Here is a 21,727-nt window from a genome sequence, read left to right as displayed (position 1 = left end):
GGAAGGGTCTCTTTGAGAATTTAGGAACAAGGCTAAACTTCTCTTCGGCCTATCATCCACAAACTGATGGCCAAAGTGAAATAGCTAACCTAACTATTCTCGATCTACTAAAAGCCTATGTAACGGAAGTAGATCAAAGATCCCAATGGGAGAAGTACTTACCCTTAGTAGAGTATGCTTACAATAACACTGTACATACTTCTACAGGAAAAGCACCTTTCGAGGTAATTGAGGGAAGATCAAAAAGTCCCTTGCTACTTAAGGTACATGGGAAGATCTTCGCTGCAGATGAGTATAGCCGAGACCTACAAGAATCTTTCCAAAAGATTAAGGATGCTATCTCTATCTCACAGCAAAGGCAAAAGGCTGCTGCTGACAAGCACAGAAGAGCCCAAGCCTTTAAAGAAAACGATTGGGTCTTGTTAAAGTTTCCCAAGGCTCGATTAAGGCACACGACGGGCAAGAATCCTACGGGCCACCAAAAGTACTATGCTAAACTAGCAAAAAGGTACTATGGTCCCTTCCAGATTCTTAGGCCAATCAATGAGATGGCCTATCAACTTAAGTTGCCCAATCATTGGCTCATACACAATGCTTTTCATGTGAGCCTCTTAAAGCCTTACAAAGGAGAGCCACCTCAAGAACCAACTATTGAAGACCCACCGGAGATCGAGGACCACGAGGAGGTGCTGCAGCCCGAGTCCATTCTCCGACATGAAGACAAGGTATTAAGAGGCGGTAAGACTATCAGACGATATCTTATTAAGTTTAAGAATTATCCTTTTGAAGATGCTAGATGGATGCAAGGCATACAATTAAAGGATAACCTAAACCTTGTCAATGCTTACAATGCTTCCCAAGAGTAAGCAAATGTACAAAATGTTAAAAATGAACAAAAATTTTTGTCTTATAAGACTCTCTTTTTCTTTATTTGTGCACAAAAATGAAGTAGTATGCATGCTTAGATCAAGTTTGCGGAGACGACGTCTCCCGAACACCAAGTAGAGCTTGTCACTCTACTATGGAAGACTGATACGACTAATGTGCAGACATGCTTGCGGCAGCCTCAGGCTCTCAAGCGCCAAATGGACTAGTCATCCATTATGGAAGGATGTCGTAGGGTAACATAGGGATCCTCTACCCGCTAAGAAAAGGACTCATGCATATGCTTTATCTTCTCTACACCATAGTCGAGGACGACTATGATTTCAAGAGAGAGGTAATGTCATAATAATCAATATCTAATTCTCCTAAATGATTTTTCTCATATTAAACTGATCATTTAATGTGGGGAAGTGCCAAGGGAGAAAAAGCTAGAATATTGGTTAAGTTAGCAGACCGGCCACAGTAGGGATCCAAAGGAGGGAAAATAGGGATCCAAAGGGGGGGCCATCTGCAAAAGAGCCATGTGAAACAATGGGCTAAAAAGACCCTAAGGTTCAGCCCATTAAGACTTCCAAAATGCTAAGGTTCCAAAATTCAAAGGTTGTGTCCAAAGGTCAACCTTAGGGAAAATTGGATGCTTAGTGTGTGCCCAAAAAGTCTTTCTACATCCCTACATGGGAGGGGGCGAGCCCCAAAGCTAGGGGATGAGAGAGAAAGTCACACACACACACACAGGCTCCCTTTACACAAAGGGAATGAGGGACACATGTCACCTCCCTAGGTCAGATGCCCACAAGGTGTGCCCAATTCCTATTGGAAGACCCTTGAAGTGGACCAATGAGAATTAGGCTAGAGTAAATCTAGTTTAATTAATTTAAAAACATTTAATAAAAGAAACCAATAAGAATTAAGTGTCCTAGAAGACTATTGGGCAGTCTCCCAAGGGGACCAATGAGCATTCAGGAGCCCCATGGCTTGCCTGATTCCTATTGGCCAGGAGGCAAAAGGGTCCAATGAGAGTTTAGTTTAATTATTTAATTATCTAAAGCTCTCACAAAAGGGGAAAGGGGGACACATGTCAGAAGGCTATCACTTATGCTGCTTAATCCCTATTGGCTTGACCTGGGGAGGTCCAATGAGGCAAAATCCAGACTAACTTAGCAGCTAGGGCTCGCCCAAGAGAGAGAGGGGGATGATTTTTGCTTGGCATTGACACTCACACTCTCACACTGGACCATGTGTGAAGGGAAAATACTCTATCTCCTCCCAAGCTTTAATGGAGAGCTCATCACCTACTCCAAGCTTGTGAGATAGAAGCCTACATCAACACTCTCTTGGCATGTGGATGCAAATCCAACCAAGAGCCAAGCTTCAATGCATGCTCATCTTCTCTACCAAGCTAATTACTAAGCTAAGCTATGCTAATATGAGTGATTATGTGAGGAGATGTACTTCTTTCTCGTAAGATACTTCTTTTTCCTCTCAATCTACTCTCATACCCTGCTAGCTCTCACCATCTTCGAAGGTGTGTGAGGTCTTGGGTCTGAGAACGGGGATAATTCAAGTTGTGTTTGATTAAGTGTTTTGCTTGGTGTATGAAGCTTCCATCTTCATTGCACTAGCTAGTCTTGAAGGAACACAAAGAATTGTATTGTACAATGTCTCTCTTGATGGGAGAAACCATAATACAAAGCCTTTTGGAGGGGGGACCGGCTCCATGCAAATCCGGTCCTCAACTGTTGTCAATAGCTTAATTGCTCTCTCTTTTGAAAGTATTGTCGATGCTATCTAACTAGGTGTTATGCTTTTTGTTGCTCTCTCCACCCAAGCACTCTTGTAATTCTCATTAGGAATCTATTCTAATGAAATGCCCACTATGTTCATGCTAATTTCCGCTACAAATAAGATTTTAGGCCATTAAATGTTACATGCATGCCTATCCACACTGAGAATTCGTGCAACCATTTCTTTGGTTTTATCAGTAAGCTCTTTTGACAACCCATCCCACATGTCATGTTGGTGAGTTCCTTGATATATCATTAATCTGCTCATATTCTCATCCCTTAGCATGCATGACACAATATACAAAGCAATCACATGTACACAAACAAATGGACAATTGACCATAATAGTGGCAATTAAGCTTACCACCTAGTGCGTTGCAAAACTCACCCACACAAAGTGATTTTAGCATGATGCCATTGAAATGTGTTGTGTTTGACCTCCCAAAATTAACCAATTTGGGACACTTTTCATTGAGACATTTTAGAGCACCTGCACACTGACTTTTGCGACACACTCCAAGAAATGCAATATTTCAGGTTTGCGGTTTAATCCAATGGTGTGGATCATGATTTGGCTCCATAACATCCATTGGATGAACCTTTTTTAAGGTCAATGGAAACTCATACACCATCTTTAAAATTCCTCGTATTCTAGGCACTCTCTATAACTCTTCCCTACTACAATTGCACTTGGTATTTCCGACACTTGTTTGATTTCCACTATCTTTGAAAGAAACTTTGTCAAAGTGTTGGGCTTTGTCATTGCATTAAAAAATGATAAAATACTTTTTGAACTCCTTACCTGGATAGAGTTTTGCAATGCTTGTTCTCGAAAGAGTTGTTCCTTGCTTAGACTACTAAGGTCTATGTAGGGAGCATCCACCAATGGAACAGCCATGCTAGTAGAATTTGAGACCGTGTCATCTTCGACTAGCACCACGAACTTTGTAGAAAGAGATTCATCCACAACGTTAAACTCATCTCCCAAGTAATTGCTTGTTCTCTCCATTGGCACTGTCAACTCTTCACTTCCAACCATGACAATTGCATGCAAAGCAAAAAAAGTTTGTAGCAAAACATGCTCTTGTAGATATTAAACCCCAAAGATAATCTTCCCATTGGTAAAGGGGAAAGCCCTTTCGAAAGAAGGGAATACTATAGTACATGGCATGATAGTCGAGTAGAAATCTCTTGGAAGAGCTTGATAAAAATATGAGAGTGAAAGTGTTTAGTTGCGTTTAGAGGATTTAAGAATAATTTATATAGGTCTTAGTAGTTATTAGTAATATTTAATAATTTTTCAAATCCTCTCTCTCTCTCTCTCTGGACTACCCCCATCCCCCTCATTCTCTCTCTCTCTCTCTCTCTTTCTTTTTCCCCGTGTGAGTGAAGCCCTGCAACTCCCCCCCCCACCCTCCCTCTCTCTCTCCCTCTCCCCCTGTGTGAATCACACTAAACCCAAATCCCCCCACTCTCCTCTCTCTCTCTCTCTCTCTCTCTCTCTCTCTCTCTCTCTCTCTCCCCCCTCGCGTGAACCGCCCTCGATCTCCCCCCTCTCTCCCGGTGTGGACTTCCCCCATACTCTCTCTCTCTCTCTCTCTCTCTCTCTCTCTCTCTCTCTCTCTCTCTCTCTCTCTCTCTCTCTCTCTCTCTCTCTCGTGAACCGCCCTCGATCTCCCCCCTCTCTCCTCTCTCTCTCTCTCTCTCTCTCTCTCTCTCTCTCTCTCTCTCTCTCTCTCTCTCTCTCTCTCTCTCTCTCTCTCTCTCTCTGTGTGTGTGTGTGTGTGTGTGTGTGTGTGTGTGTGTGTGTGTGTGTGTGTGTGTGTGTGTGTGTGTGTGTGTGTGCAGCCAGGTGGAGCAAGGTAAAAACACAGCCGATCGGGGGCCCGGGGGGGGTGGAGGGGGGGCGTACGGGCGATGCAAGGGGTGGAGCAGAGGGGAGTCACACAGAAAAAAACGCACGGGGGCGAACCGGGGGGGGGGGGGGGGGGGGGGGGGGGGTGGAGCAGAGAGGGAGAAAGAGGGGGCGTACGGGAGACGCAAAGAAAAAACACAGCAGGGGGCGGGGACATGTGCAAGGAGCGAGAACGAGGAAGTATGGTCGTGCGGGCATGGGTAGTGTGGGCAGGGACCACGAGAGGGACAGGGGGCAGGGGTGGGAAGCACGAGGGGGCGGTGTGGATGGAGCACAAAGGGAGGGGGGGGGGGGGGGCGGGGGGGGGGGGGGGGGGGGGGGGCAGTGTAGGCGGGCGAGTGACAGTCCACGTGGACTACACGTTACTTGTAGTCCACGTGGGCTACCACGCACCACTCCGTTGTCCGTGTGGAGCATCACACAAATGCCACATTTACATGGTGCTTGCGTGGCGCTCCACGCGAACGGCGGATTGCAGCGTGGTAGCCCACGTGGCAGTACACATGGACTGCGGGTCACCCGGAGTCCATGTGGACTGCCAGTAGGGGTGCATCCCGCACCCACCCACCATCCCTCACACCCCCCACGTGGATAGGCAATAGGGATGCACCCCATGCCCGCCTGCCCGCAATCTCCCACGCTTGCTATCGTCGCCCATGCTATCTCTCGTGCATGTCCCTTCTGGCCTCTCCATCTACACCTGTGGCCTCCCACATATGCACCCGTCGCCCGCCCCGCCTCTCGTGCCACCTGCCCCGCCCTTCGTCCCCAACTATCCCCCTCCCCTTGCTCCTCCCACTCGGCTGTCCCCAGCTGCCTCCCCTCCCCCTCCCTCCACACCATCACCCCCCCCCCCCACTCCCGCCTCCTCTTTTTTTCACCCCCTGTCCTTTGATATATATATATATATTTGGGGCCCCCTTCTTCCCCCCCCCCCCCTCCCCTCTTTTACAAATGCCTATAAAAGCTTACATTTGGACTTTTTGTTCCTCCTCATACCTCTACTCTTCCATAAGTGATCTATATATTTTAGAGAGGATTTTTTTTTTTCATTCCTTTATACCTTTCCAAACTTCTACTCCTACTCTCTTCTATTTCATTTTTCTTAAACCTTATTCCCACTAGCTACACCTTCAACCCTCTCATATTACTTTCACCTTTCACCTTTCCTCGTTTCTCTTGACTCTTGTTCCCACACCTTCAAATCTCTCATATTACTTTCACTTTCCATTAGTTCTTTGAAAACCACTAGAACCTTAATTAACAAACAAGATGCCAATTTTCAGAAGAAAACAATCCAAAGATGTGGACCGTCAAGAAGAGATGACGATTCAAATCATTCAAGAAGAAAATCCTCTACACACCACTCAAGAAAGTGGTTCCGTGGTTGGAGCATCCGTTTTGACAACGATGCAAGTGCCTCCTTCGATGAGTGCAGTCACATAAATGACCATCCTTGCAAAAAACATGGATAATGATCATTTTATTATTTCTTTGGTTTCGTGGTTGATACCCACATGTCATCCAGTTCGATTGATGCACGTGTTGTGTCATACAATCACTTGTTGCCTTGCATCCCCCTTTGTCGTCTTTTGGCCATCCCAGCCATTAGAACGAATGATGACTGTGTGACTCAACTAACGACCTCTATAGTTGAAAGAGGTCACTAGTCTGCGATGGCTCACTTCATTGTGTCCGAAGCTTTTCTAGGACAAGATCGTATACCATCTGATGGGCATGGCACTTACGGAAGAGAGTTAGTGGTGTTGGCCACATTTGATGACCAAATTAGAGACATCCTCGAGCTCTCTAACATGGAAGAGAAAATGTTTGTTATTTGGGATGGCAACCATCGGCTCCATGTGTGGAAAGATTGGTCATCGTGGGAGCGGTTGGATGAATTCTCTATAACAAAGGTTGAGTGCACGATTGTGAAGTGCGACCTTGCGGAGATGATTGAATTTTTGTGGTGCTCGGCATGATCAACAAGTAAGTTTCTTGACACTAATATTGGTGTACTTGATATTATCAATTATTAATATACTCTTTTATTTAAAATTAGGGTGACGCGAGTCCATGTGCCTCACACCAATGCGCACAACATATTCATGATACAAAAATTAGCGCTTACTGATCCACAGTCCTTATTGGATAAATTCAATGAAGAAGATAGGAGAAAAGCGTATAGGGCACGTTGTGGGATGGCAATGAGCCATTCAAAATGGCTTAGACTACCTATGGCTTTGGTAGAGCAACTATTATGGAAGGTACTTGTAAATTTATAATACACATGCATTAGGTAAGCACATAGGTTTTTTTTTTTTAAATGAGTTTGATTTGGCGATTTGTATTGCAAGAAGAGTTCGATGCAATGTACCGGCTGAAAACACAAAATTAACCAGTGAAGGGGAGTAGAAAGCAAGGCAAGCTATGATTTGGCAATGAAAGAGACCGAGAATTTTTTTGTACGAAAGGGATTAGAGATAGCAATCATAGACAATCCCAAAAATGGAACAGATTTTTTTGAAAATGCGTCTCTTTTTTGGGTTGGGGAGAGAAGGGTTTGAAAGTGACACCCTTTAGAGTCTCCGAGGCTACATGGGTGGGATTAGTCCTTCGGAGTAAGTACTATTTTCTTATGAAAGCGCTATTTTCTCTCCTTAATTTATCAAGAATGTTATCCAATGATACATTGCAAAAAATGTCACCTAATCGATATATTGGCAAAAGGTGATGTGTCCTTAGTGGAAGCATCTATTCCCATGGAGGAGAAGTCGTTATCATAGTGGTTGAGAATGCAGGTATATTAGTGGCAGCTTGAAAGGTGAGCATGCTAACACAAGAGTTTGGGGTCTTCTTTAGTACTTTGTGTCTTTGTATTGACTATCGTGAATTAAATCAAGTTATAGTTAAGAAAGAGAATGCAATACCTAGAATTCAGGAGTTACTTGATCAACTACATGAAGGTTCTATATTGACAAAAAATGATCTTAACTCTGACGATTATCAGACGAATTAGGGAGTATCATATACCAAACATAGGATTCAACACTCGGTTTGGACATTATGAATTTACACTTATGCCCTTTGGACCTACAAATGCTCCAACAAATTTCAACCACCTTATGATCATTGTGCTTATAGGACATCTTGATGATTTTTTTCTTGTCATCTTTGATGATATTTTGATCTACTCAAAGAGTAAGGAAGACAAGGAACACCATGCACAATAAGTACTTGAACTTATATGACAAAACAGTAAGCGTATCACATATACCTTTTTCACTGACAGAGTGGAGTACTTAGTATTCTTTGTTTCCAAAGATAAAGTTTCTACTGACCCAAGTAATATTAAAGCTATTGTAGCTTATTCTACACTCAAATTTTCAAGATAGAAGAGTACATTAACAACAATTATAGTCTCTACTACTTCTTGCTTGCGTTTACTTGTGAGGGGATGCCTCAAGATCTAGTTTCTAACATAATTCAATATCTATTAAGCTTGCATAATCAAACTCAAAAGTAGGAACAACAAATCAAAGGATTCTATAATCTTGAAGATAATGATCTCTACATAAGCATTCCTCTTTGTATCCTATGACAAAGGAATAAAAGTTTAGACACTACAAGAGGCTCATAGGTCATGTGTGCTACATTAGAGCTTAAGTGTCAACTACGATGAAAGCATGATATGCTATGTTATGTTACAAAATGCTTAACATTATGTTGGTAACCTAAACATAAAAGTGTCTTTTCAAGGTCTTGGAAAAAACCTCTAAACTCATACAAGGTCCATTCTTTTTTAGAAAGCTTTTGTTGTGCTTGAAGTTAAGATACCAGTACTAATGAGAGAAATGAGAAACTTTGAAAATTTCTCACTACTTGGTCATGGTAAGCCTTTAAAGTTGTTGTGCCATAGCATTTCACTCAAAACAACAACTTTTTGCAATCAATCACATACTAAGAAGAATAAGGATTTTTCTAGACTATATCATATATTTTTCCATGAATTTAATGAGTTATTGATCATACCACATCTTTCTTTTAGCCTCATCAATTTTGTTTTAGGACAAAGAATAATGTTCAAACATTTTCACATTCTATTGGCATCTCACCAAAGTTTATATAGCCACACTCGTTGGTGCTATTAAGTGCAAGTTTTCTTACGTCCCCGTGGACTACTTAAAAAACATAGAAAAAAAATTTACCCTTGAGAATTTTGTGCATAATACAAAAGTACTAAAACAACAAACTATAGAAGGCCGGAACCACCTCTAGCAGGACTGGTGGATATCAAAAGTTTCTTGAAGCAATAATCAGTGGGTTACATAGTAGCTCATAGTGCACAATCACGTAAACACCAATCTGACAGCTTATAAATAGGACTCACTATTCATTTTTGGGGACTCTTGGACTTTTGAAACTCTTATGACTTTTGTATCACTTTGTAGTGACATCCTTTGTTGATGCGCTCTCTCTTTTTCTATAATTCCAAAGCCATTTATTGATATACTTAATGCTCATGAGATGTACATTGACTATTCTAAATACAATTCCACTTCTAGTTTGAGTCATAGTGTTTTCGCATTTGGTTTTCTAGTTCTGTCTTCCGATAGTTTGAAATGCTATGTGAATTCTTAGAATCTGACATCTCTAATTTTAAGTACGAACCTGGAAAAGCTATGTGAAAACATCCAGCTCATTCCTATTTTGCGATTACGGTGGTTTGAGCTAAGTCTTTATAAGATAGACGAACTACCTCCTAGTTGGTGTTAGTGCTTCTGCATGTCAGCAATGCCACCTAGGACGAGCACAAGAGGTTGACGACCAACAACTTGATTCATGTATAACCTAGATTTGTGTCACTCCAATTCCAAAAAAATTAGATTCACGCTCTGATACTGATCACCATCTTGGGGAACAGATGTCGACATAGAGCGAAATAATGCTGAAAAATCAAGGGACTCTCAGCATTCTAGTCATGCCAAGCATAGGAAAGCTGAATGGACTGAACAAAGAAGTAGGTCTCATGAGTCTCAACAAGTTCGTAAGCACACTGTGGGAAGTGATGGAAGTAGAACAAGTCACCAATCTTAACCTAAGCACTCTAAGAAGATAGCATGAGACACAATTTTGGAAAAGAAAAGAAAAGATTTGGAGGCGGACATAGATCATTACAGATAAAAGACCAGAGCTAGGAAGCCAATGCATAGAACTAGATCTAGTAAAAGAAATGCTCATTCCAAGAATCATAAGATTTATTTCCCCATCTTCAAGGGCAAGAAAAGAGATGATCCAGATGCTCATATACAATGCATTATCACTATATCATAGAGAGACTCTGAGTAGGAGATCATCTTGGCTTATGTGCCGACATAGGACAACCTTGTAGATCTTTCACAAAGGCATTGTCTCGTTATAATTTTGAATCTTTCCACATTGTGATCATGTATCAGGTTTAATTTATGTTCCTATTATTGTGGATTATGAAAATGCACTTTATGGGTGGTGTTCTAAGCACTGATGTTTCCTAATTCTTATAACCACTTTACCTAGCTACCTTTAGTGATAATAAATGATGCTAACACTAATGATTATATGTGGTTTGTCTTGTTTAAGGTTCCTCTGCAACCTTGGATAAATCTACCTCAAATTTAGCCAAACGGAATTTCAAGTTTATAGTTTTTAATTTTGGGTTAGGCTAACAACTTTGGGAACATATCTTTACTTTTTTGCTTATTATTTTAAGAATAACCCACTTGCTTGTCACCTCATCGATTGTCTTGCTCTTCTTCTTTATCTATTGCTTTACATGAGCTAGGAGCACTTATCATTCTCCATCAGGATGGAATTTTTTGGCCTTTCTAAACTACTACCTCAAACAAAACTTTGTAATATGTACATTTGTTATTTTGAAGTTTAAGGAATTTGGTTTTTGATATTGATAACATGCTTACTTGCAATTAAGTTCTTTCTCGCAATACAAAATGATTTATGATGAGCTAGAATTTATCTTAAGCCTTTGGTTTTCTAATTACATGGTTGTTTCTTTAAACCTTGCACATATGCTATTAGTTTTGATTGACTTTGAAGGGGTACCCCCTAGCTAGCGTGTTTATCTTGACACCATTATCAATATGTATTTTATTCCCTTTGCATTTGATTATGTTGGGTTAATACTCTCTCCCAATTCTAATTCTGAACTGATTAGACATTTGTTTCTTCATTAAGATTTCTCTAATGATACTCTGATATGCCCTTATTCTTCTACTCTAAAAAATCACGATAATGTTTGATTGCTAGACATGTCTAGATTAGGGTTTGTCTTGCTTGGTTGTATAATGATAATGAAGGAGGATTATGCTGGGTTAATACTCTCTCCCAATTCTAATTCTGAACTGATTAGACATTTGTTTCTTCATTAAGATTTCTCTAATGATACTCTGATATGCCCTTATTCTTCTACTCTAAAAAATCACGATAATGTTTGATTGCTAGACATGTCTAGATTAGGGTTTGTCTTGCTTGGTTGTATAATGATAATGAAGGAGGATTCATGTTCAAGCCTTCAAAGGAAATGCATTAGTAAAATCTTATTTCAAAAATTTGTATAGAAAGATAGTACGGTTGTTTAAAACCTCTACGATTGATGAATAAATCAAGTTTCTTTGATGGGTACAAGTCTAGATGATTGCCTTGATGACTATCTGGTCATTAATCTAAGAACGGGGCAAATATTTTCATGATTCAATAAGTATAGTTTGGAGAGTTTATGCTAACTCAATCAGGTCACAAATGACACCTTGTTTGAAGAACCATGTATGAATTGAAAAGCTAACAATCATATTGTGAAGTAGAAAGGATTACTTCTAAGGATTGGGTTGGTTATTGGTTACTTGTATTTTATGGTGAATGAAAGTTACATAAAGAAGTTTGAAACCTCTTTCTAGAACATCAATCATACTTTCAATTTTTTGAGATTCTCCAACAAGCTTCAAAGGAAAGGATGATTGTCTAAACTAACTAGATTCTTTTTTAGACTTACTGCCATCCCAATCAATAGTAAGCAAGAGGCCAAATAACACTTTTTGAATGGGGTTAAAAAAAGCTTATCAAAGAAATCCAAAAAAACTCTTTCATTTGTTAGGACAAATAACTAGTCTAATATTCTTTGAGAAGGACAAGGATAACAACTGATGTATTCTTTGATACCTTTGATACTTGTAAAATATATCCAAAGCTAAACAATTTATTCTTGTTTATATGTATGCATGTGAGAATTCTATCTTTGCTCAAAGAGGGGTAGATTTACTGCAATGTGCCAACCTTGGAGATAAAGGCTTATTTCATCTTCGTAAATTGGTGTAGTTCTGATGTATATAGTAACTTGAATATTCATTCATTTTGATAATATTGTACAAAAGTGAATTGAATACAAATTTTTTTCCGTATAAACTACATTCCTAATGTTTAAAGCCAGCTGCCTTTTGAACAAAATGTTTTTTTATTTATAAATATTATCTTTATACATCAATACACACTAGCAATCTATGCTCAAATGTGCACACCCATCTAAATACACAATATGCCTTTCAATGTACACTCGCACTCATAAAAGTGTTCACAAACTTATAGCCATGTGCACCTACGCTCAGACAAACACACATAATTGTGCATACAACTACATACACTCGCAAAAATTCACAAGTGTGGATTGCATTTGTGCGCACATGCACTTGTACACACAGTAGCATAATGCACTTGTGATTAATGAATCAAAAAGTTGAGCTCATTATGGGATACATGGACTCCAAGCCTTTAAGGCATGTGTTTAAGGAACTCTTTTGTCTAGCCATGGTAACCAAACAGCTAAAAAGTTGAATTTACCTTAGGGGCTTTCTTCTAGAGCAAGCTATAGTTAAATGATACAAAAACTGAACTGACTCTTTGAGTGGCATTTTCATGTAAGATATCATCATACACCTTTAGCAGTAACGCATTTTGAATGAGTATCCAATAAGACTTAATCTATAGTTATCTCTTGACGGGGTGAGAGATATCCATGGGACATTTTTCTACTAGAGGAACGACCATAAAAAATAGTTGAAGAACCAAAGGTTATCATCTATCCAAAGAATATATTAAAATGATAACCTTATTTGAGCAGCAAAAAAAATCAGCCAAAAACATAAGAAACTAAAAAGTCTACAAAAATGAATATAGCTGACGATGGTTAAGACAAGCAAACAAAAGCTTTCTGAAAAGCTTGGAAGCATCTTCATCCTCACCATACAACACCATTATATATATATTTTTTAAATATCAATGTTTCTTAGCATGTGGTCATGCCAAGGATATTTATTAGCTACATATAATTGGTGCAACTACACCAAAACTAGGATTGTTGCAAAACTTGCATGGTTATAAAATAACCAAATAACTAAGGCATGTGTGACCATGCATGAGGTATAGCCTAAAAAATAACCGTATCAGTGCTTCTTGTGACCATTGCCTTATCATCAATGCTCTATACTCCTGTACACAACATTACCTATACTCAATAAAAAGAAAATCTCTCTCTCTCTCTCTCTCTCTCTCTCTCTAAAGCTTGCATGAAATAAGTATTTGAATCAATCATTCTAAGAGCTTTCTTAGATGATGGGTCCGAAGAAGTTACCTTTCTAGAAAACAAAGACACATGGATGAAAGCGGTAGGCCTCTTTGCTCACCACCAAAATCTTGAAGAAAATCATCAATTTGGACACTTGTGTGGGAAAAATGTTTGAGAGAGGAGAAGCCTATGGAGACAACATTGCTATCACTATTTTCTACGAATCTCTCACATGACCACTCCTCTTGCCCTTATGCATCTATACAATGACTTGAAGCTAATGTGAGTAAGTGTACCCTCCATTGATAATTTAGAGGGATTTAATTTGCACTTGTAAAGTCATTATCTCATAGGGAATCATTAGGCTTAATTGTGCATTGATTGCAATTGGTGGCCGATCCGGACAAGCAGCTTTTGTGGAAATGTCGACAACAAGTCATAAAACCGGATTACTAATGTGGGGTTGGTTGAGACATTACCCAATGAAAATATTGCACTAACAAATCAATGAGCTACATCTTCCAAGAGTCTTACCATACACCGAGCGACATTTTTCGAGCAAACCAAAATCCGAGCGAATATTTATATGGCATGGGCCTAGTTGTTGAGCCCTCTTCTCCATGAGAGAGAGAGAGAGAGAGAGAGAGAGAGAGAGAGAGTTTACAGTACTCTTGAATGAAAAGAGCAATTTGTCTTATGTCTATGTCACACTAGGGTAGGGAAGCAAAGGCCACGCGGAGGTGGTAGCCAATCATTTGCAGATGAAAAGGAAAAATTTAGCTCCATCCCTTGTCAAAGGGATGACCTTGCACCCTTGGCCAAGTTTTCAAAGTAGTGGCAAAAAACACAAAGTACACGTGGGAGTTCATTTTAGAGGCGTTGAACCTTCGGAGATAGCATCTAAATCGGAGGTTTAACCACTTGGGCTACTCCCTTGAGAAAAATGTGCAGCTTTTGTTTTCAACTCCAATGTGACAATAGAGTTAATAACCATTTTCAAAAGGGTGCGACAGGTGCCCTTGTGTGATAAGGGACTTGGAAGCCATTCCTTAATACGAAAGTAAGTGGACCTTAAAAAAAAAAAAAACTTTGATGTGTATAAAAATTGAAAAGAAATAAGTGAGATTTTCTCTCAATGTTAGAAAAAAACTGGGGTCCAATGTATTTTAACCGTTGAAATTACAAAATCTCAGCTATATTTTGAGGTTGCTTTTACAAAAGTCAAAGTTTCAATGGCTTTAAGAGAGAAAAAGCAAAAAAAATACACAAGCTTTAGTGTCATTACGGGCAAAAGATCACCTAAGAATTGAGAGCAATCCAAGTTTGCCCTTATTTTCATCAGTTAGAGAAAATGTATTTTTCTAGCCCTACTCTCTCTCTCTCTCTCTCTCTCTCTCTTATAAACTTCGTCAAAGGGTGTGCCGGACGTGCAACCCTTTCAGGGAGAATTTTTTTAAAGCACATTAAAGAGCTTTAAAAAAAAGGTGTATTCACTTTTGCATTTAGTACAAATAGAGAGAGATAGTTACCATACCTCAAGCACTTTCTTTTTGACAAGTAAATTTCTCCGTCCCTACCCGCCACTTGTGTGTATCGGTCCAACCTACGACCCCACCTACATGTTCGACGTTTGTCGTCTTTCCATTTTCTCCCCATCGAACATGGCTCGGCATCACGCCAAGATTCATTAACTTCACCATTCACTTTTTATCAAACAAAATGGGATACCCACCTATTCGGTCTCCACTCATTAGCTAGAGTCTCCTCAGATTCCATCGAAGATGGAGTTGGAGATTTAAGCCTTCTAAATAATATGCACTTTGTTTCATCAGACGACGATGATCGAGCATATCACCAGTCGCGGATCCACAAAGCATTTCTCCCTGAGACAGTCCACCACAATTAAATGCTTGTTGGCTCCGCAAACCCATGCATATTAAAAAAAGCATGGCCTGTTTAACCTCCCCTACATGTGCCACATCTCAACACCTACCTTCCTTGCATTGAGCAATAATTGGCAACTTGGGCCTTCCATTTAAGTTAAACACAACTTCCCTTTTAAAATAAAGGAGCACCTCTTCCTATTGGCCAGAAAAAAACATGGGTATTCCCTATTCACTTTGTGTTCACTTAGCACTACAAGAACACATTTTATTTTTTATTTTAAAGCCTTACTAAAAGACTATAACAAAAGAAAGTTTTTAGACAAAAAAAACCTTCCTAAAGGGATCTGCGCCCCCAGATCCTTTAGGGAGGTTTTTTTTTTAAAAAAAACTCTCTCTTTTTTTATAGTCTTTTAAGAAGACTTTTTCTTTTTTTAAATTGTGTTTTTGTAGTGAACACAAAGTGAGGAGAGGAAGAGGGGGGAGGTAGTTTGCAAAGCTAGCGATGATGGTGGACGTATTCGATTTGTCGATAGCTTATCCGATTTATTTATGTACTAGAAGATTTTGTTTATGTTGCGATCTCTTACCTGTTCGTGTACAACTCGATGTATGTATTGGAGACTCTTGCTTGTTTGTCGGCTACTCGACGGATTTGGTCTTGTTGTCGTTGGTTTGGTTCCAAGTTTTGGGCACTATGATGGATGTGGCACAGCTATTAGTAGTAGTGGCATCCTAAGCCTGGCCTCTCGGTGATGGGGATTACGAGCCCCGCCATGTCGTCATAATGTGATGTCGGTTTGCTCTTGTTTTGTCGACGATGGACTCCCCTCTTCGATCGGGTTTGTTGTTGATGGCGGTTCACAAACTTGATGTATAATTTTGGTAATTTTTGTGCTTGATGTATGGCTACCTGCTATGGTATCCTAGCTCGGCTTGTGAGCAAGGTAAGTCTTGTATTTTTTTTGGTTATTTTTAATACAATACTACTCACTTTTGTGAGTTTTGCCAAAAAAATATATCTCTCTTTTTGTAATCCTTTAGGGAGTTTTTTTCTATTAAAAAACCCTCTTTTAGGGGTTTGAGGTAGCATCTCTTATTGAGCATCAAACATTGATTGGACAAGAAGGCCTCCAATTAATGATAAAGTGTCTCTCATTAACTCGCTCGATTTTATCATCGCTCGAAAAAGTTCGCTCGGAGTTTGGGATTCCTCATCTTCCAAAGGGTAGTGAAAAAGTACCATGGGGCACACCAAGCAAATTAAGAGGTCCCTTCGAACGCACCTTCATAGGGCCTATGGAAGAGCAACGTTAGCTCTATTCATTGATGATTCTAACCTTGGAAGGTACAAAATAGATCCCCAGTTCATCACTTCACACGAAGAGTGTTTTCAAAGGTACCCCCCTGCTCCCTCCACTAACTGTAGGTAGAGTTGGATTTGCAAAGGCTATCCTCCTCCCAATATGCATGTGTGTGAGCTACACTCGTGTCAACTGTCTAGTCAATCAAGTCTAATACCTCTTACCCCTGTCCTATTAATACCCTAACCAACATTTTGAGTTCTAAGGAGTGATCGGATGAATATGAGAAAGACGGTGAATGTGCACGCGCGCGCGCGTGTGTGTGTGTGTGTGTGTGTGTGAGAGAGAGAGAGAGAGAGAGAGAGAGACCTCTCAAAGCCAGTTCTGCGGATAAAGAGGTGGCATCACCATCTTGGTATAAGCCATTACTTGGATAGATGGGCTGAAGAGAGCTCCAACTTTTGTCGAGATGGAGTTTGGAGGCGTTAGGATGCTGATGATGGTGAGTTGGGCCATAGATGAGGTAGTGGGAGGGAGAGGGCGGTATGAAAAGAGAAGTTTGCGAGCGGGCGATCGGGTTGCATATTGATTATCATGGTATTGGGCGTTCATCGAACCGTGTTTGCGTAAGAAGAAGAAGCTTTCAATCTCTTGGCCTTCTTCAACACGAGAGGGAAAGGCTAGCGCCATTAAGGCTCATGTACGTCGAGTAGGGCCTCCCTTCTCAGCTTCCCTTTGAAGCTCGTCTGTTATTCTCAACACCATCTTGCTCCTCTCTAGTCTAAGTGCCTAATTCTCTATGTCCTATAATCTAGTTGCCCACCTTGCTTTTATATCCCCTCCACCGCCCAAAATGACTCTAGGCGATTGAGGAGGGATCCTGATTCAAAATAGTTGACTCGTGTTGGGACGATCTTGGCCGTTGGATCAAATAGATAAATTAAGGGTGAACTAAGCCCCTCCACCAAATGACTCGAGGTGATGGAGGAGGGATCTATGGTTGAGAACACTTGTCAGTGGCTGGGTATGATCTTGGCCGTTGGATCAAATAGATGAACTAGAGTGTGGTAAGCCCCTCTTAACCCTATCCAGTGTTCGGAAAAAATGTGTCTCAACTTAATATCGTGCCATTTTCAATTTCAAAAATGCCGGTTGAGAGCAAGGGGAAAAGGAGAAATTCCACCTCAAAATAGAGAAAAATAGTGTAAAAACCCAAAAAAATAGCCTAACTTTAAAAAAATTCCTCGTGGCAAATTCAAGGAGAGGAAGTTGGTATGTTTGGAAAAATGATTTTTCCCGAACACTTACACTATCCCATTTTTTTACCTGTATGCTTTTCTAAGCACGCTCTCCACATATGCATGTGCTAAAGTGCCTTTTAAAGTTATTCCTTATCATTCTTAGATCTCCTGATGTTGCAACTTGCCATCTCTAATATTATTGCTTTTCCATTCATTTTTGGTACAGACCTACTGCTGGGTCTAAGTTCGTTTGGAATCATGAACTCGAAAGCAAAAGTCCCTTTCCACATCATAGACCCCCCCGTCCCCCCTACGCCTCCTGTGTGGTCGTCATGGAGGCGATGGTTGCTTGAAGGATGCCTTTGCTACCTTGAAACCTCGCTGAGCGTGGCCCAGAGCAAAGTGCGGGCCTTAAGCCCACAACCCCTCCCCGTTGCTTATCGATGCTCTCATCCGTCTGTCTCTGCAGCCTGGTCCAGCCACCCCACTCAGCCGTGTGCCGTCGGAGGCAACCAATCGGCAACAACTTGGAGAGAGAGAGAGAGAGAGAGAGAGAGAGAGAGAGAGAGAGAGAGAGCAGAGGAACTGCTCCCATGGAGCGAGCTCTCTTTCTCTCTCCTCCTACCCCCAACATGATTCACTCTCTGGCCACCAGACAAGACACAAAGCCAGGCAGAACATGCGCACGAAGTTCGAACAGAGAAAGTGTGTGCACATCAACCTACAAAAGACTGGTTTCTACCAATCTGCGGCACACTCTCAAGCCTTGCAAGACAATCAGCCTTTCATAATGTGGTCACGACTCGCATACATGGGAGGTAGGTCATTCTTGGATGGAGAATATAAAAGCCAGGTGGCCAACCCTTGCCTATATCTCACACGGGCATGAGAGGAGATGGGATCTACGGTGGGATGATCGAGCATCGTAGATCTCGCGCTTTTGTGGACAATGTAAACTCGAAAAAAATATATACTCGGGTACAATGTAAACTCGGGTACCCGAGTTTACTTCCCCTCCGGAGAGGCTTGAACCCACAACCTTGGGTATGAGAGCCATTTGGTCTAACCACATCGCCCACGCACGTCACTTGTGGAATGTAGACTTTTCCATGGAGTTTTGACGTGTAAATGTATCGGGACGGGAAAAAGTAAACTCGGGTAATTTAGTAAACTCGGGTACCCAAGTTTACAAAAATACCCGAGTTTACTTTCGCGACAAAATATATGGCGGATGCCTAATGTCGGGGCACAAAATTGATAGGAGCCTTTGATCCCATCTCCCATGCGCGTGTTAGATATAGCTGAGGGTCACCAACTTCAGCATTCTACTATAGTGATTGCCAACCTTTTCCTTGGATTTGCACATAGCATCTACGGAGATTCGGAGATTCGCTTCAAACGAATCGCTTCAAAATTGCAGCAACAAAGCTGATACTACGTTTTGGCTGGTACGAGAACTATCCCTCCTCACCGCGGCTTGCACACAGTCGTGCTGGCTTGCCTTGTGGTCGCCACCATAAAATCCCCTCCCCCCCCTCCCAACCAAAAAAAATAAAATAATAATAATAAAGGAAAAGTTTTTCTTTTGCTTTGCCCTTTATCTTAGCCCAAGGGATCTTTCAATATTCCTTTTAATTGAACACAAAAACAACTAGAAAGATGTGCTTTGAGCAAAGCATGCATATAAAAACATTATAAAAATATTGAAGTGCTCGAGGCAATTTTTGACAAAAGTTTTAAATAAGTTTCGATGTCTATCTCTACAACACTCTCTCTCTCTCTCTCTCTTTTTTTGCTTGCCTAGACAGTCCTGTTTTGTCTTTTGTGGTGACCTTCCAAAGCAATTTTTCCTTGGTAGATAAAACTTTTCATGCGGGTCTAGTTATTGCATCTTTTGTAAATTATATCAACAAATTTTTAAAATGTGCAAGTTCATCAAAACCAAGCAAGTGCATGCCAATACCCCTTCTCCTTCCTGAGTTGGTCCCTCCTGTATCAACACGAGGTATATTGATGAGATGATAATAGCTTATGAAATTCTGATTGTAGGGTTAATGAAAGTTAGGTTGTGATTTTTTTTCCGTTATGTTATGCTGATAGGTCGCAAACAATCTAAAAATAAGTTGGTTATTGATAGGCCGTTTTCGACGACTAGCTTTTGTGGAAATGCCGACAACATGTCATGAAAGCGGATTGTTAATGTGGGGTTGGTTGAAACACTGCCCAATGAAAGTATTGCACTAGCAAATAAATGAGCTACCTCCTTCAAAAGTAGTGAAAAGGTACTATGGGGTATACCAAGCAAATTGAGAGGGCCCTTCAAAGGCACCTTTAGAGGGCCTATGGAAGAGCTACCTTAGCTCTATTCATTGATGATTCTAAGCTTGGAAGGTACAAAATAGAGCCCCTAGTGCTCTTCTTCCCTCCATACAAATGGCTACATTCTTAGAAGAACTTCACACAAGGAGCGCTTCAAAGTTACCCCCTCCTCCCTTCACTAATTGTATCCCCCTCCCAATATGCATGTGCGTGAGCTGCACTCAAGTCGATTGTCTAGTCAATCAAGTCTTACCTCTTACCCATGTCCTGTTAATACCTAACTAAAACTTTGAGTTCTAAGAACACAACTTGGGGGCATCCTTCCTCTATCTCTCTCCTATGAATATGAGAAAGAAAGTGATTGTGCATGTATGTTAGTGATGTGTGGATAGAAAGAGAGAGTGTGTGTGTGTGTGTGTGAGAGAGAGAGAGAGCTACCTCTCAAAGCCAGCTCTGCGGATAAAGAGGTGGCATCGCCATCTTGGTATAAGCCGTTACTTGGAAAGATGGGCTGAAGACAGCTCCAAATTTTGTCGAGATGGAGTTTGGAGGCGTAAGGATGCTGATGATAGTGAGTTGGGCCATAGATGAGGTAGTGGGAGGGAGAGGGCGATATGCAAAAGAGTAGTTTGCGAGCGGACGATTGGGCTGCGTATTGATTATCATGGTATTGGGCGTTCATCAAACCGCGTTTGCGTGAGAAGAAGAAGCTTTCACTCGCGCAGAGCATCTCCTCCTGCCCTTGCTCTTGGCCTTCTTCAATGCAAGAGGGAAAGGTTAGCGCCATTACGGCTCCTCTACGTCGAGTAGGGCCTCCCTTCTTAGCTTCCCTTTGAAGCTCGTCTGTTATTCTCAGCACCATCTTGCTCCTCTCTAGTATAAGTGCCTGATTCTCTATGTCCTATAATCTAGTTGCCCACCTTGCTTTTATATCCCCTCCACCACCGCCCAAAATGACTCTACGCGATCGAGGAGGGATCCATGGTTCAAAATAGGTGTTGTGTGAGGCGAGGCGGATCTTGGCTGTTGGATCAAATAGATAAATTAAATGACTCGAGGTGATGGAAGAGGGATCTATGGTTGAGAACATGTTTCATTGGCTTGGTATGATCTTGGCTGTTGGATCAAATCGATGAAGTAGGGTGTGGTAAGCCCCTCTTAAGCCTATCCCATTATTGTACCTCTATGCAAATCCCCTTTCCTAAGCACGCTCTCCACATATGCATGTGCTAAAGTGCCTTTTAAAGTTATTCCTCATCATTCTTAAAGATCTCTTGATGTTGCCATCTCTAATATTATTGCCCCAAAGTGCGTGTACTAAGCTTGCTTTTCCATTCATTTTTAATAGAAAGATGTGCTTTTGAGCAACGCATGCTTAATTTTCTTTGGAGTTGAACTCAACCAGTGATGCCATCTTTCCTTTAACCGTTTGTAAAGTAGCACTTTCAACACGAGAAGTACTACACAGGCAAGCTTGCAAATTTTTAAGTGACAAGAGTGTACCACTGTATCACAAAGGCCATACATTATTGCTACCATAAAAAGCTCTTAACTCTATCTACTTGCCATTGACCAGAACAGGATTTTGAAATTCCTTTTTTCTACAAGTACTTGAGTGAAAATCGCTTTAATCGTTCTTTTTGGACTACTCAATGCATTTTAGTACCTTTCCCATTCATTAAAACATTAAAAAATATTAAAAGTATTGAAGTGCTCCGGGCAATTTTTGACAAAAGTTTAAAATAATTTTCGACGTCTATCTCTACTTCTCTCTCTCTCTCTCTC

At 40.9% G+C, this 21,727-nt stretch overlaps 1 protein-coding gene across 1 annotated transcript; it reads right to left on the bottom strand.

Moving 5' to 3' along the window:
• Positions 1–12,865: 12,865 nt before the first annotated feature.
• Positions 12,866–20,957, bottom strand: LOC147424419 (uncharacterized). The gene is made up of 2 exons (XM_086500598.1): positions 20,381–20,957; positions 12,866–13,119 (listed from the first exon to the last, which is right to left on the bottom strand). Exons 1-2 carry the CDS (start codon positions 20,802–20,804, stop codon positions 13,112–13,114), a joined length of 432 nt encoding a protein of 143 aa, XP_086356724.1. The 5' UTR covers positions 20,805–20,957; the 3' UTR covers positions 12,866–13,111.
• Between the last annotated feature and the right edge of the window lie 770 nt (positions 20,958–21,727).

The sequence above is a fragment of the Adiantum capillus-veneris genome, chromosome 25 (assembly GCF_014529385.1).
Source record: "Adiantum capillus-veneris isolate H3 chromosome 25, ASM1452938v2, whole genome shotgun sequence".
NCBI classification, from domain to species: Eukaryota; Viridiplantae; Streptophyta; class Polypodiopsida; order Polypodiales; family Pteridaceae; genus Adiantum; species Adiantum capillus-veneris.
This window is presented reverse-complemented; position numbering and strand designations above follow the sequence as displayed.